The 14622-nt window shown below is 58.5% G+C and overlaps 1 protein-coding gene across 5 annotated transcripts in view; it reads right to left on the reverse strand.

Moving 5' to 3' along the window:
* Window positions 1–255: 255 nt before the first annotated feature.
* RPH3AL (rabphilin 3A like (without C2 domains)) overlaps window positions 256–14622 on the reverse strand; it is a 140117-nt gene continuing 125750 nt past the window's right edge. For all 5 annotated transcript variants that reach the window (XM_036033288.1, XM_036033287.1, XM_036033284.1 and 2 more), the window contains 3 exons: window positions 5184–5297; window positions 3175–3321; window positions 256–1370 (listed from right to left, as the gene is read on the reverse strand). In XM_036033288.1, coding sequence (XP_035889181.1) covers window positions 1336–1370; window positions 3175–3321; window positions 5184–5297 — 296 coding nt within the window. In that variant the 3' untranslated portion in view covers window positions 256–1335. The remainder of the gene's footprint in view (window positions 1371–3174; window positions 3322–5183; window positions 5298–14622) is intronic.

A 14622-nucleotide genomic window follows, 5' to 3' on the forward strand; every position in this document is an offset into this window, starting at 1 on the left:
TTTTTAACATAGATGGCTTGCTTTTCCCACTCGGTATTAGGTTTGTAAGCTGCTCACACACACGGCCCAGCTCGCCCCTTGCCCGCAGCCCAGGACGTCTCCCGGCAGTCAGCGCGCCACCACTCCCTCCGTTTCCCTCCTGATGCAGGTCGGAGGCGCGAGCGAGCATGGCCCTCTGATGAACACACTGGCTCCACACAAATCCTCATCTTTATTTTCATTCTGAGGCTAACTTGTCACTGGGTAGCAGTGAGGTTTTTTTTTTTTTTTTTTTTTTTTTTTACCATCTGCTGGTAGCAATGGTGCAAAAGCCAACGGCGGGGGCCTGAGGGCCTGGAGGACTGGGCGTGGGGGACACCGAGGGCGGAGAGGAAGGATGGGTGGGTCCGGACAACCACACGCAGAAACACACATTTACTCTCTCTTCAGGGAAGGGTTTTCCAGGAGCATTTGCCTATGCTCTGAATTACGTATTTTTCATGCCAAACTGAACCCACTGAGGAGAAGTGAATTAATGGCGTAGGGGAGCCTTCGGGCCCCAGCTGGGACTGGGCCCACGGCTGCTCTCCAGTGAGCGAATTCAGTCTTCACCAGAGCCCTGCTCAGCTCCACAGGCAGGGGAGAGGTGGAGACAAGCAGGGAGGCGGAGGGAGGGGCTCGAAGAAAGGACAGAAAGCCAGGTTCCCACCAAGGCTCCTGGGCCAAGGGGAGGGAGGGAGGGAGGGGAGGGTGCTGCTCTCAGCTCCCCGAGCTACAGGCAGAGGGAAAGGGCGGAGAGTCTCCTCCCACCTGCTCTGGGCTCCACCGCTCTCTCCAGGGGCCCAGCTCAGCTTTGAAGGGTAATGCTCAGGACTGGGCTGCTTCTTTCATTTTAGCACAAACACAGAGAAAGCCCGCACAGAGCCCTCTGAAACCGCAGTGCACGTGGGGGGACTGCCAAGGGGGTCTGAAGGCCCTTCCAGCCCAAGACCAGGGCCAACTTGAAATACACATGGGGCGGGGTGGGGGGGGGTGAGACTGAGGAAGAGTCTGGGGAGGACAATAAATAAAGGTTATGGCTGAGTGGAGTGGCTGGGTGGGCGGTGAGAAGGACTCGCGGGAGAGAAGCGGCGCAGAAAGGCACTGAGTGGGGGCAGCGGACTTAGCCCACTGGTTTGTTGACTCGGGGTCACGTCCCACGGGGTTGGGTGGGAGGCCTCCTGGACTGGTCCGGAAGGGACCAGGAAGAGTGTGGCTCTGGCGTGCACGCGCTCTTTCTCGCTCAACCTCTTCCACCTGCAAAGCGCGCTCCACGCACCAGACCGGCCTCTGCCCAGGGCGGACACCGGAGGCCAGTCAACAGCGGGGGCTGGTCCGGGTGTGCCTTTTGCCTTTGGGGGGGAGAAAAAAAAAAGGCCACTGTAGGGTGGGCAGAGGCTGGGCACCTCCCTGGTGACAGGTGCACCTTTGGGAATGAAATGGAGCTGACAGCAGGGGAGGAGGGCTCCTCGCTGTCACAGCCCCACACCTGAGGCGGCTTCCTTGTGCGAAGAGGGCGGGGGCTGGCGCCCGGGGCCAAACCCTGCACTGCTGTGCCGCCCATCGCGGGCCGGCTGTCTGCTGCCCGCGCTTCAGTGCGTCCCTCAGACCCAGGTAACAACACGGGTGATCTTCCGCTGCCAGACGTGGGAATGCACAGCTTTCCCGCGGGCTGGCCCTCTCCGAGCTGCGTCTCACGCCCCGCGGCCCTCTGTGCGCTGGCCACGCCCCTGGACGGTTCCTAAGACCTGCGCGGGGCGGCCCCTCTGCGCGCAACTAGCATTCACCCTCCCGCAGCCCTGAGAGGGACGTGATGTGGGCCCTACGTTAGGGGCAGTGGAACTGGGCTCAGACAGGCCGGATATTAGGTTGAGTCATATTGAATTGCCAATATTCACGAATTTTTTATCTATAAAAATGCAGGTTCACATGGTTCAATCTGATGGCTCGCCCCAGTTCACGTCTGTGGGTGGCAGGGCTGGGACTGGAACTCCCGCCTGCCGGGTTCCAAACCGTCCCCTGGAGAGGGTTTCAGGAGCCAGAGGGAGAGCAGCGGGTCCACTGCATGGCCACACCCGAGGTGGCCCCCTCTCCCTCAGACCTGCCCACCTGCTGCCTGTCTTTGGTGCCCTGCCCTGCAGCTTCTGGGGAATTGTAGGTGGGGGAGGGGGAGGGGGAAGGGGGAGGACAGAGTAGGGAGCGGGCGAGACCCCACACTGGTTTCCTGGAGGGTGACGGCGGCACACCCAGGCTCTAGCAGTGACCGAGCTAGGAGGCCAGCTGCCCCGTGGACGCACACATGCGCCTCGCTCACTGTGGAGCCTCTGCCCCAGGGGCGCGCAGTCCAGCTGGGGCTTCTTTCTTGAAAGAAACTAGGGGTCGAACATCACTTGCAGGATTTTCTCTGGCTTGAGTGTGAGGAGACCTCCCCCCACCCACCCCCAACATGGATCCCAGGCTGGCCAGGCCAGGCCAGCAGGCAGGGAGAGGGGTGGGAGCTCGGATTCTCATCCTTGGTTCCCGCGCCCATCAAATGGGGGTGCCAAGCTTCCTGCCTACTCCTCCAATAGAACACATTTGACCTTGGCAGTGCGAGGGCAGGCCGGGCCCCAGTGCCAACAGCTTCAGTGGTCCCAAATTCTCCCTCTGATTCAGGCCTGCCCTGGGCTGGGCTGTTCTGGGTGAGTTGGTTTGGCTTCCTCAGCTACATGGCAGGTTTCTAGTGGTCAAGGGCTGTCCCCAAGGGCACCTAGGACCCCGGCTGGGCACACTGTGGGGCTTGGTGAGTGCTGGATTGCTTGGAGCATAGCAGGTGCTCTCTCTCGAAATGGGAGTTTCATGACTGTCACGGAGACAGGGATGAAAGGTCATACACTCTGAAGCTGAGGGTGCTGACCCCATGGTTACGGCCACTGACGGTGGGTAGGGATGCTTGCCGTGGCTGATCTACAGTTCTGCTCTGCCCACTGCAGGCAGGGTGGGGTCCGGCACCTCTGCTGCCCAGTGCCTGCCCGGGGCTCAGTGAGCACACAGGGTTGGAAACCCCGTCTACCACTTTCCAGTTCTGGAGGACGGAGTGGGAGAGGAGGAGGGCCCAGGGGAGGGGGAGGGGGAGAGGCAGTGGGTGGGGGTTAGAAGTAGTGGCTGGGTACTCACCGGGGCCCTTTGGGTCGGGCCAGGGAGGGGTGCCCCTCTGTGGGTCCCCAGAGCTGGTCCCAGTCTCGCTGGCCAGGCTGCTCTGGCTCCCTGACAGGTGGCTGGGTGGGCGGGTGAGCTCCACCTTGGGGGACTCCATGCTGCCACCTGCAAGGGACCGTGTGTGAACCCAAATGGCTCAGTGCTGGGGCCTTTGGATCATAAACTGAGACAGGGATGATCTCAGCCCGACAGAGCTGATGTAAAGCCTTCTCATGCGGGTCTGTGATGGGCGTCTGTGGGACTGTCTGCACACAGCCCCCTGCCCTGGGAACTGCCACCCCCGCCCCCACCCTCTGGCCCCTGTGGACTGGTCCACAATAACTCGCAGGAAGGCCACTGAGTGGGCCCTCAGGTCCTTTCACTAAGGAACAAGTAAAGTCACCAACGTGAAAATTGGCTGCGAGGAGGAATTTTTCTTGCCTTCAAGGAATGAGAGTGTGTTGGGGGGAGGGTATATATTTCAGTGAACTCCATGGGTTATCAGTTGCTGCCTTTACTAACTCAAGGATCCCCACTCAGCCAAGAGAGCAGAGCTGGGGCCTGTGCTGCCGCACTCCATCTTCTCCTACCCACTAGGCCCTCTTGGTCAGAGCTGGGAGCTGGTGTGAAGGGAGGGGATGAGGAGGGGGTGTGGAACCAGGCCCGGAAACCAAGGCTTCCTTCACACTTTCCTACGGTAGAATCTTTGGCCTGAGGGGCTGAAGAGATCATCTAGTCCCGGAACAGTTTTCATCTCTCACGTCATCTTCACTCCCTGACATTGGCCACTTGGAAAACTACACTGAGCAGGATTCTGAGACCACGTCAGGCTCGGTGGGAAAGTGGATCGTGATCAACTAGTAATGCCTGCCACGGGCCCAGGAGTGGAAGTATGAGTACGTGTGCCAGGTGTGTGCCATCTCTGGTCCAGCCCACACTGTCATCCCAGCAGGAATTCCTTCCATGACAGCTCTGGCACGAGGGCACCCAGCCTTTGGCCCAGGACAGCACCCTGGGGCATTTCATTCCAGGTTGCGGCAGTTATTACAAAGCTTTTTCAGGCACTGAAATCAGCCTCCCTGAGCCATCTTTCAGATATCCCAGTTCTGACTTCTGCAGTAACTCTGAATAAAGCTGGCCCTCTTCCTGGGAGGCCCTTTGTGGATTTAAAGAAGAGGAAAATGTGTCCCCCAGGCCTTGTCTGCACCAGCCTCAAGGCCTGGTTAATTCTCTTTCTCTAAGATTTTATTTAATTATTTTCACAGAGAGGGGAAGGGAGTGAAAAAGAGAGGGAGAGAAACATTGATGTGTGAGAGAAACATCAGTTGGTTGCCTCTCACACGCCCCCAAGTGGGGACACAGCCCACAATCCAGGCCTGTGCCCCAACAGGGAATTGAACTTGAGACCCTTCAGTTAGCAGGCGCTCAATCCACTGAGCCACACCAGCAGGGGTCCCGATTAATGCTCTTTCAAACAGCAGGGTCACTGAGGAGAGCTCAGAGATGTTACTTTCCGAAGCAGCTTTGGAGACCCCCTGCTCCATCCTGTTTGTGCTAACTAGTGGGAAGTCGAGGCCCAAGAGGTCACAGTACATACACGGGTTCCCATTGCAGGCTGCCGGCAGCGCCAAGGGGACTCCGAAGTCCAGGAGACTTCATCTGACTCTCACCGTTCACACTCACAAGTCTCATCATTCACGAAGCCACACCTCATTTGGGATGCTCACAGGGAGCCGGGGGAGGAAGCCCAGGTGTGCAGGCTGAGGTCAGGGCGGCCGTTGGATCCGCCCCTCCCCCCACTGAATACACATCCAAGCTACTTCTCTGGCTGGGTCCTCAGTGGTGCTAAGACGTTAGCTCCTGGTTGTCCCAGCCCCAGGGCCACCTCTCCTTCCTGATCCAGAAAAACTCTGCTGACACCTGCCGGGGGCAGAGGCCTGAGGAAGCAGCAAAGCTCCCTGCACCAGCAGTGCGCTTCCCCCACTCACCGGACTCCCTGCAGGACTTGTCGCCTTTCAGGTCTCTGTCCCCGGTGGGCGGGAGTCTCTCCTCCAGGCTGGAGGAGCTGAGGTCCGAGTCGCTGTCACTGTCACTGGAAACCACTGGAAAGAACAGACACCGGCACAGAGGTCACCGCTACGGCCCCCACCAGCAGGCGTGTTGGACGGAGGGGGCCAGGGCAGACCTCCCTCCCGCCGGGACACGGTGGCACAGAGCCTCAGCTGGCCCGAGTGTTCGGGGCACAGGAACGATGGCCTGGGGATGGGGTAGCAGGCCACCTCTTTCTGCCAATCAGAGGTGAGTCCTGAGGTGAGGAGGCTGGAACTCGGGCCCAGCGTGACCAGGACCAGCGGGGAGGGCTCGTCATCTCCGCATGGCACCCGCTCCCCGTGGTGGAATCAGAAGTTTGCCGCTGCGACAGGCGCCGACGATCCCCTCCGGTGAAGGCGCCCATGCTCGGAGCCCTGCACCTGGCCACGCCGAGAGGCGCGAGGCATCGCTCTGTCGTCACGGCAGCACCAGCCCTCGCCGACTCCTACGGGACACTCCGGCGCTTTACACGTGCTAACCCACTGACGCTTCGGAACGACCCTGTCCGGTCGGAAACAGCATGGCCCCCATTCTACAGGTGAGGAAACCGAGGCACTTGCCCAGTGCAGTATGTGCAGCAGCCGGGGTCCAATCCTGGCAGTCGGCTCCACAGCCCGTGTCCCTGACCACTCCGATCTCACCGGCAGGACGGACCTGGGGGCCGGCAGGCCGGGCTCTCATTGCGGTTCACCCGGTAACTCCCAGCGGGGTCTCGCGGGTGCAGCAGAAGGGAGCCTGGCCCCCAGGAGAGGGGAGAGGAGAACACCCCTCACAGTCAACACCCACTGTGGTAAATCCTCCTTCTGGACTAAATGGAACCACATTTGGCTGCTTTGTCACCAGCGGGAGTCATAACACGGGATATATTCATATGTTAAACATTCTATTTTAACTTGAAGCATAGAAATGTACATCCATTCGCCAATCTTCTGCCTCAGAGCCTGGGCGCTCCGATGGGCCTGGGCCCACCCGGCCTTTCAGGCCTGCACTGCGCACACGTGGCGGTCTGTGAGTGCAGCCCCGCGTGCACACGCCGGAGCCGAGCTGGGGGCGGGGGGGGGGGGGCAGAGCGGATGAGGGCAGAATCCTCCACCTTCCCATTTCTTCCTCCTGTTTTTACAGTTGTCCTGCCCACATCTAATTCAACAGCTATTTTAAGCAAGTGGCTGCTACGAAGGCTTTCCAAAGTCTCGGTTTTAACAACTCTTTGTCTTTTCTGATTCTTTTCATGACTTTACATAACTTTTAACTAAATGATGTAATTATTACAGGTACAACTGCCAGCAAGGCTTGGGCTTGCAGGGAAGCAGCTCTCACAGGGGACTGGCTCACTCGGCGATGGGACAGTGAGAACCAGGGGTTAGTGCAGGGGGTGCAGAGCGCTGGTCTCAGAGGGCGGTTAGGAGGGTTGAGCGCTCCCTGCCAGGTGCTGTGCTGGGTACCCAGCGAGCATTATCCTCTTCAACCTGCCAAACAACCCAGTGCCAGAGGGACCCATTTGTGGGAGAGGAGATTGGAAACAAAATTGATCTACACCAAGGGTGGCTAAGAGGTTTCATCTAACCCCTCTGGAGCAGCGTGAGCGGAGGAGGCCGAGACTGTATTAACAGCCAGCAGGAAGGAGGGCTCCCCTCGGACGGCGGTCTATCCTTCTGTCCGTCCTCGCAGAGGTATTTCAACATGTCGGCCCACACAGAATACCCATCCACCTCTCTCCAGCGAGTACACGAGTCCTACTCACCCCTTTGCAAAGGCTCCTCATACTCTATAGGATCAAGACCAAGCTCCTGTCTGCTCGTCCAGCCCTGTCCCATAGGGCTTGCTGTCCTGGCCCAGGGTCCCCCGGCCTCACCAGTCTGCAGCTCCTGCCAAAGCGTCAGCGAGCACCTCCTGCCCACCTCGCCCGGGGCGCCTCACCCACCGCTTCTCTCCTGGCTCAGGTGGATGCCACCTCCTCCGGGTGCCCTGTGCATTCTGCCACACCTGCACCAACCACGTTCTGATGTACGTGTCTGTGCATGTGTTCCTCCCAGCAGAATCGAGGTTCCTTTCCGGCAGGGGCCAAATCGCACCCTGAATCAGGCTGGCGTGCTTCTCCTGCAGAGCCTGAGCTGCGTGGGCGGGGCAAGAGCGAGGCTAACCTCTCTGTTCCCGGCTGTGCCTTCTCTGTGCTCCAGGATTCTGCCCTTTCTGACCTGTTTCTCGTCCTCCCATCTTCAAGGAGGGCTTCTTAGGCTTTTGTGATGTGGAATCAATAACAGACAGGGACTGGGGGGCGGGGGTCCATATGCCTCTTTCATAGTATTTGAGAAATACAAGTAAAGGCCTGACTTTGCCATGGTTTTTCAGGTCCTGGACCAGATTTCTATGATGGTGATTCCACCGAGACCGGACACAATTGGTGTCGGTTCTAGAAGCATTTACGTGTTTTTGAGTCACTGACTGACTAAACACCAACCCCGTGGGTCCCCAGACAGAGGGAGTGGGAGGCGCGGGAGGCAGCTGCAAAGGCCTCAGGGAGGATCTGCCCTCTGCTCACCCCCAGCGGCAGGGGGCGGGGGTGGGGCCAGCAGCCACGAGGCGGTGGGAATCGCTTGGGAGGGCGCGGTGACTGGTCTCATGTTGGCTTCCCCATCTGTCTGGCAGAGACGCTTAAGGACAGATGATCTATTCCTCCTCTCCGACCTGGAGTGTCCCATCTCTCCCACGCTTGACGTGCAGGATCTCCATAAATCTGGGGCAGGGGGGACATGGGGCTCCACGGCGCTAAAACGGTCCCAGGATCCGTTGGTGCTAAACAGGCAGATGCCAAAAAAGCATAAGAGTACCAATGGCTCCAAAGAGACAATGGGAAGGAGTATCCCCGGGCCTGGGTCACAGGGGCAAGCTCATTGATCACATTCCTCTACTCTCCTCCCCTCTCGTCACCTGTTGCACCCGGTCGCAGCCTTAGGTTGGGAGTGGGCATGGGGTTAAACTGCACGGCGGCCGTGCTGGGCTGCACACGGGGAGAGTAGTCTTTGTTGTGGGGGGCATGCCTTGTCCAAAGCACCAACCCTAGAGGTGGGTCCAGGTGCCATGTCGCCTAGATCCCTTGGGGCTCCTATGTTGCACAAAGTTTTGAAAAAATAAAACCTCCTCATGTTACAGTCGGTTGGCCTGTTCCTTTTACAGACTCCAAAGGGCTGCAGCCATGGAAGGCGGGGAAAGCCCCAGGGGACAAGGAGCTCACAGAGGCATCACAGGGCAGAGAAATAGCCAGCCGACCAGACTCACTCCCTTTGGGGGTGCATCTCCCTAGGCTCAAGCATCTCTGCTCCTTGTGTCTTGGATCTCGAGGTGGGGCCAGGCCTCAGGGCTTCGAGGACTCAGTGAGACCCAAGCCTTGGCTAATTTGCCATTTGATTGCCGTAGCCACCTTCCTGCCTACACAGCAGCTGTGACTGTGAATCTTTCAGGTCTATTAACAAAGCGTTTAGCCTCATAAATCTTTTGGCCCTTGCTCTTCCATCCTCAACAAAACCCTGTGTGTCTGAAGGCTGATCTTCTCCCCCTCGAATTCCCCAAAGGTGGAGTCTAGGCGAGCTGGGTGAGGAATGCTTGTATGCTGCTCACATCTGATTTTTCAGGCTGGAGACGGAAAACCCCAGGAGGAAGACTGTCTCAAGAACTTCCCCAAGGAGGTGTCGCCAAATGGATTCACCTGGGCTTTGCCACGAGGCCGGGAGGATGGAGGGCCCTCCCCTCCAGAGGCCTGAGCCCCTGGACCCCTTGCTTGGGGCCTGGCGTCCCTGAGATTTCCCCAACCTGCCCCAGAAGGGCTGTCCGCTGCTAAGGATGAAAGCCAGCACCAGCCATGCCCTCCTCTCCAGGGATCGGCCAGCTTCCCCCCAGCCCCCACCCCTGGCTCACTCTTGGATGAATTTGCAATTTGCCTGTCTCCATGGAAACTCAAGAGTTTTGGCACATGAAGGTGGGGGGAAGTCTTCCTTTTTGTAAAGTCTTTCCAGAACGCCTGAAGGGACAGGTGTGGCAGCTGCAGCCCTGTGGAGCACCTGGCCTGGGGTAGTCCAGGGGGCTGGCGGGACACTGGCCACTTGACCTCACAGGCCTGCACTGGGATTTGGGGGGCTGGCTGCCTGGCTCTCTTCTGCCACCACCTCTCTCCGTGACCCGGGGCACCTCCCTCTCAGGGTTTCATCACACACCACTCGGACGGCTACTCCGGGTCTGGATTCTAGGGTCCACCTTCAGGCCCGCTTTGTTCCATCAGTGGAGAGACCCCAGTGCCCCTCTCTGGCTGAGAGGTGGGGAGATGCAAATTCCGGACCCCAGAACACCCGCCTGCCCGGCACCAGGGCCGCGGTAGCCAGGGAGCCTGGCAGGCACTCTCGTGAGCTGCCGCTGCTGCCCTGCTCAGAGGCTCCCAGAGCCCCCGGACATTATGGGAATTAGAGAGGAAGAGAGATATTTTCAGCAAACACTCTGCCAAGGCAAAGCAGATGGTGGAAAGTTTTGCATACTAAAAACAACAAATTTTTTTTTTAATGTAGAGGAAAAACGATAAGGCCCCGGGGAATGCATAGACATCCCCAATTAGCCTTACGCAGCCCACCACGCTGGCGGGGCTGTGGAGAAGAGTCCCACGCTGTCCCCGCTGAGCCGGGTGGGCGCTGGGCCCACAGCCTGGGATCCCACAGGGACGCCTGGCAGGTCTGGGGCTGCATTTGGTGGCAGCAAAAGGGAAGTGTGGGGCGGTGATGAGGCACCAGCTCTGAGTCAGCGAGACCCGAGTTCTGCCCTGGCTCCGCTACTTCCCAGTCACGAACCTCTGGGCCAGCTTTCCACCTGTCCGTGCTCAGCAGGTCCACCCATGAAATGGGGGGCAAGGGGCCCTTTGGGGGTTGTTAGGAGCATTAAAAGAGGTCACGCAGGTGGCGTCTGGCACATGGCAGGTGCTTGACACAAGGGAGCTATTTTCCTCGTCGGGGCCACCTGAACGCACGGCCGCACCTCCCGGCACAGGGCTTGCCCCTGGGGTCCCCGAGGCCGAGGCCAACCTCACAGGGGTGGGCTCACGTTCCCAGGGATGCTTATGCTCCCAGGTTGTACTTCATGGGATGCTGAGGACACTACGTATCTTCAGCGGCCGTGTGGAGGCTGAGCTGGGATCTGAACCCAGGCCTTCCTCTCGCGGGAATCCCTGCTCTTTCCCACTCAGCCGGGGCGCGGGACAGCTCTGGCGCAGCCTCCCCACAAACGGCTCTGCCCCCTCAGGAGCACCCCCCTAGGCCAGGCCCGTCCTGGGCTTCTCTCTGGGCCCTTTGCCCATCGCAGGCAGGGGCCTCAACGTGGGGAGAAGGACTTCTGTCCCCGCCCGGCACCTGCGGTTGATGTCTCTGTCCTGGACGCTCCTCGGCACACACCTGCATCTCTCGGGACCTCAACCTTCTCCTCGGTAAAATGGAGACAGTAATGACCACCAATAAAGTAAGATCACGTAGGGCAGAAGGCACTGCAAGTTTAAAAAGCTATACAGGCTTATAAAAGTTTTTAAGTAAAATCCTTACCTGAAGATATGTTTATCGATTTTAGAGGGAAAGGAAGGGAGAGAAAGTCAGAGAAAGATCGATATGAGAGGGAAACATCGACAGCTTGCCTTCTCTACGCATCCCAGCAGGGATGGAACCCCGCAGTCCAGGTATGTGCCCCGACTGGGAATCAAACCGGCAGTCTTTTGGTGTACAGGACGATGGTCCAGCCAGCTGAGCCATCTGGCCCAGGCAAGCCTATACATATAGTTTAAAAAACTGAATCCTATCCATCCTCCAGGAGCCCATCTGAACTGAGCCTCTACTGAACGAAGTCCCTCCAGGCCTGGGGAGGGGGTGGGGGCAGCTCCCCTTCGCTCTCCCCACGACCGCCGGGCAGATCTTGGCCCCTCTCAGCCACCGCCTGGCATTGACTTTCTCTTCCTACAAAGGCCTGCCTTGACTTCCCCGACTGCTCCTGGCACAACTTGAAGGAGGGACACATCTTAATCCACATCTGGCGCCTGCCCTCGGCCCCCGACCTGGGCCTTGGCCCGAGCGGGCACTCAGGACATACTTGCTGAGCTGTCTGAAGAGCCCCCCGGGGACAGGACACCACGCGGTGCAGAGCCAGGAGGCTGGACAGTGGTCAGCAAGGTGGCGGCAGCCAGCTCCATCTCCAGAAAGGCTGGGCTTTCTACCAAGCAGGCACCTCCTCCCAGCTTCCTTCTGAAGGACACTCAAGTGGGACGAGCCAGGCAGCTGGTGGCCTCAGCCTGAGCCAGGGACAGGCTAAAGGGGGAGGGGCTGTCTGAGGCCAGTTGCCATGGACACAAGATGAGTGGGCCTGAGGGGGGGAGGGTGGGGAGAGCACTGTTCACTGTTCACACAGAGCCTGCTCTCCTTCCAAACCCAAGCTGAGGCCTGACAGAGAAACAGGTCCTTCCTTCATTTTGGAAACTCTTTCGGGGCCCTGGAGGGTCAGGGCCTGGACCAGGGGAAAGGCGGCCCCGAAGCCAGCAACCTGTCCTCACAGGGATGGGCCAGGCGGTGCCAGAGAGACTCCCAGCCCCCCCCCCCCCCCCCAAGACCTTGGGGTCAGGAGATCCATGCGACCTTCACTTGCCAGCTGCCTGCCCACCCTGAGCCTCATTTCTCTATCTGTGAGGTGGGGAGGGTCACAGGGAACCCTCCATCTTTGGTCCCCCTTGCAGGCTGCCAAAGGGGACACCAGCAGGGACTGCCCAGACCAGGCTGGGAATTCAGAGCTGGAGGCTGGAGGGTTTTCTGGGCTTATTTATTCATTTGCCATTGATTTTAATTAACTCCCTCCTTCAGGCTCACAGACAGGAGGCACCGGATAATGAAGACAAATCCTCAAATCAATAGTGATGTAGTTGCCAGCACCAAAATCCTGTGGTCCTGTCCTTGCTTGAGGTTCTCCATATAGAACAGGAGATGGATGGAAGATAAGAATAGCTCCCTTTAGAGAGAATATGATACCCTGAAAGAGAGCCAGCGAATGTTCAGACAGAGGGGGAGTCAGGGAGGGCTTCCTGGAAGAGGTGGCATTTAAAGATGGGCTTGATTTATAGGTAGAAATGCTCGAACCTGTGTGAGCCTGGTGTCTCTGACAGAGAATAGGATAGGCAAAGGCCAGAAGTGGGCTTCTCTGGGGCCAGGACAGTCCTACTGGCTCAAGAGAAAGGTTCTGGGCTCAGGCACTTAAGGGACAGGGGGCTAGTCTGGTTTAGATGTGCTCTGCACTGTTCCTCTCCGGCAGACCACTGCTTCTGACTTGCGGCTGAGATGAAACCACACAAGTGCACACTTCCTGACCATTCCTTTGCTGGGGTAAAAAATGTGCCTTCGTTAGTTCCTTAACTTCAGCTATCTCCATCCTTCTGTCTCTGCGACTTTTCCTTTGTCTCTTTGCGCTTCTCTTGCTGATGTTTAAAAAACTCTCTGCATCTCTGTCTGTCTCTGTCTCTCCTCTCTCAGGCCTCTCTGTCACATACCTTCAGGGTCCAGCTTTCTTGGCCTCTGGATGTGCCTCTCACCTGGCGTGGAACCTCAGCCCCTGCTTGGCCCGTGGGCTCAGCGCTCAGAACAGGAGAGCAGGGATGGGCTGCCGGGTTTACTGGGCCCCTCCCTCCTGTGTGGAGATTGGCGGGCACAGAGAACCGCCCAGCTTCTGCTGCTGAGCCTGGACTGGCACAGGGAGATGAGCTTCGGCCGCTGTTGGAGTGGCCGCCCCCCGCCCCCACCCCATGCCAGACTGGAGGCCCTGGGGGAGCTGCTGAGCTGAGTGGAGCTGGGCTGCTCTCTCCTAAGGCTTTGTTGGAGCCAGACAGGACAGGCGGGTCCGGATTTATGCACTCCACCCAGCTCCCCAAAGGCTGAGAGATCTCGAGTGGGCAGAATTAAGCTGTAGGTTTACCTGGTGAGACGGGTGTGTGGCTGCGGAGGGCGTGCTTTATTGCACAAGGCGGAGCCTAGCCCAGGTCTGGCACATGTGAGCTGAACAGAAGCCAGAGTCTGACTCGGGGGGCTGGGCCCTGCTTTCCTGTCGCAGCTCAGACTGGGGGCAAGGAGCCCCCAGACCTTTGCAGCTAGAATCAACCAATCAGCCGGGACTGTCATCAGGTTTGGGCAAATTGGAAGCGACAGCCATGCCCCTGACCTCAGCAGTGTGGCTAATGAGGGCTTTCTGCTCTTGAAAAATTAATGCCCAAGCTGCCAAAACAGGCAGGGGGGGCTGCTGGGGGCAGGGGTGGGGCAAAGGCAGTTTCCCAAAGCCCAGGGCTTCTGTTCTGGGGTCGGCCCCTCCACTCACACCCACCGGCACTCGGCCAGTGTTTGGCTTCACCAGGGCCCTGAAGTGAAGACAACTTAGTGTGCATGGGCTTCTCCTTGGAAACACAGCTGCACGGGCCGTGGCCAGGCCGCCCCTTCCCTGGGCCCTAGGGGAAGGGCAGAGTTTCTGGAACGCCACTGTGGGGTTTCTCTTTCTGTCATGCCACGACTATGGCATCAGTTGTTTAACCTCTTCACTCCTTAGTTTCACCTTCTATAAGATGGGGCAATAGTGTGCCCCCCCCCCCCAGGTGGTCAGGGATTACCTGAAATAGTGGCTGCACAGCACCTGGCACAGCCTTCAGCCAGCATCTGTGAAACCCCTGGCAGCTGGTAGCGTTGCTTTTTGTTTGTTTGTTTGTTTTAAAGGTCTTATTAATTTCTTTGAGAGAAGGGAAGGAAGGAGAAAGAGAAGGAGAGAAACATCAATGTGTGGTTGCCCCTCAGGTGCCCCCAACTGGGGACCTGGCCCACAACCCAGGCATGTGCCCTGACTGGGAATCAAACTGGCGACCCTGTGGTCTGCAGACCCGCGCTCAATCCACTGAGCCATACCAGCCAGGGCTAGTGTTGCTGTTTTTATCTGGCCGCTCGGCACTGAGGCCTGAGGCCGGCTTCCTTCACCTGCACAGAGCACGAGGTACCCAGGCCCTCAGCTGAGCCTGGCAGAAAGACAGCTACACAAGAAGACCAAGGACTGGCTGGTGGTTTGTCCAGTGGGGCCCACCGTGGACTCGAGCATCCCATGCTCTTCTCTTGACCTTGGTGGGCTGGAGGGCATTCAGTTCCCCAAATGGCTGCCGGGAGCCACAGACAGCAATGCCTGACTGTGATTTTTTTGTTCACTTATTTTCTGGGCCCAAGCAGCAGACTTACACCATGAAGAGCTGAGTCCGTGGGTTTCGGGGGCTCTGCTGGCCACACAGCACCCTTTGCAGATGGTTCAGAG

The sequence above is a fragment of the Phyllostomus discolor genome, chromosome 8, assembly GCF_004126475.2.
Source record: "Phyllostomus discolor isolate MPI-MPIP mPhyDis1 chromosome 8, mPhyDis1.pri.v3, whole genome shotgun sequence".
NCBI classification, from domain to species: Eukaryota; Metazoa; Chordata; class Mammalia; order Chiroptera; family Phyllostomidae; genus Phyllostomus; species Phyllostomus discolor.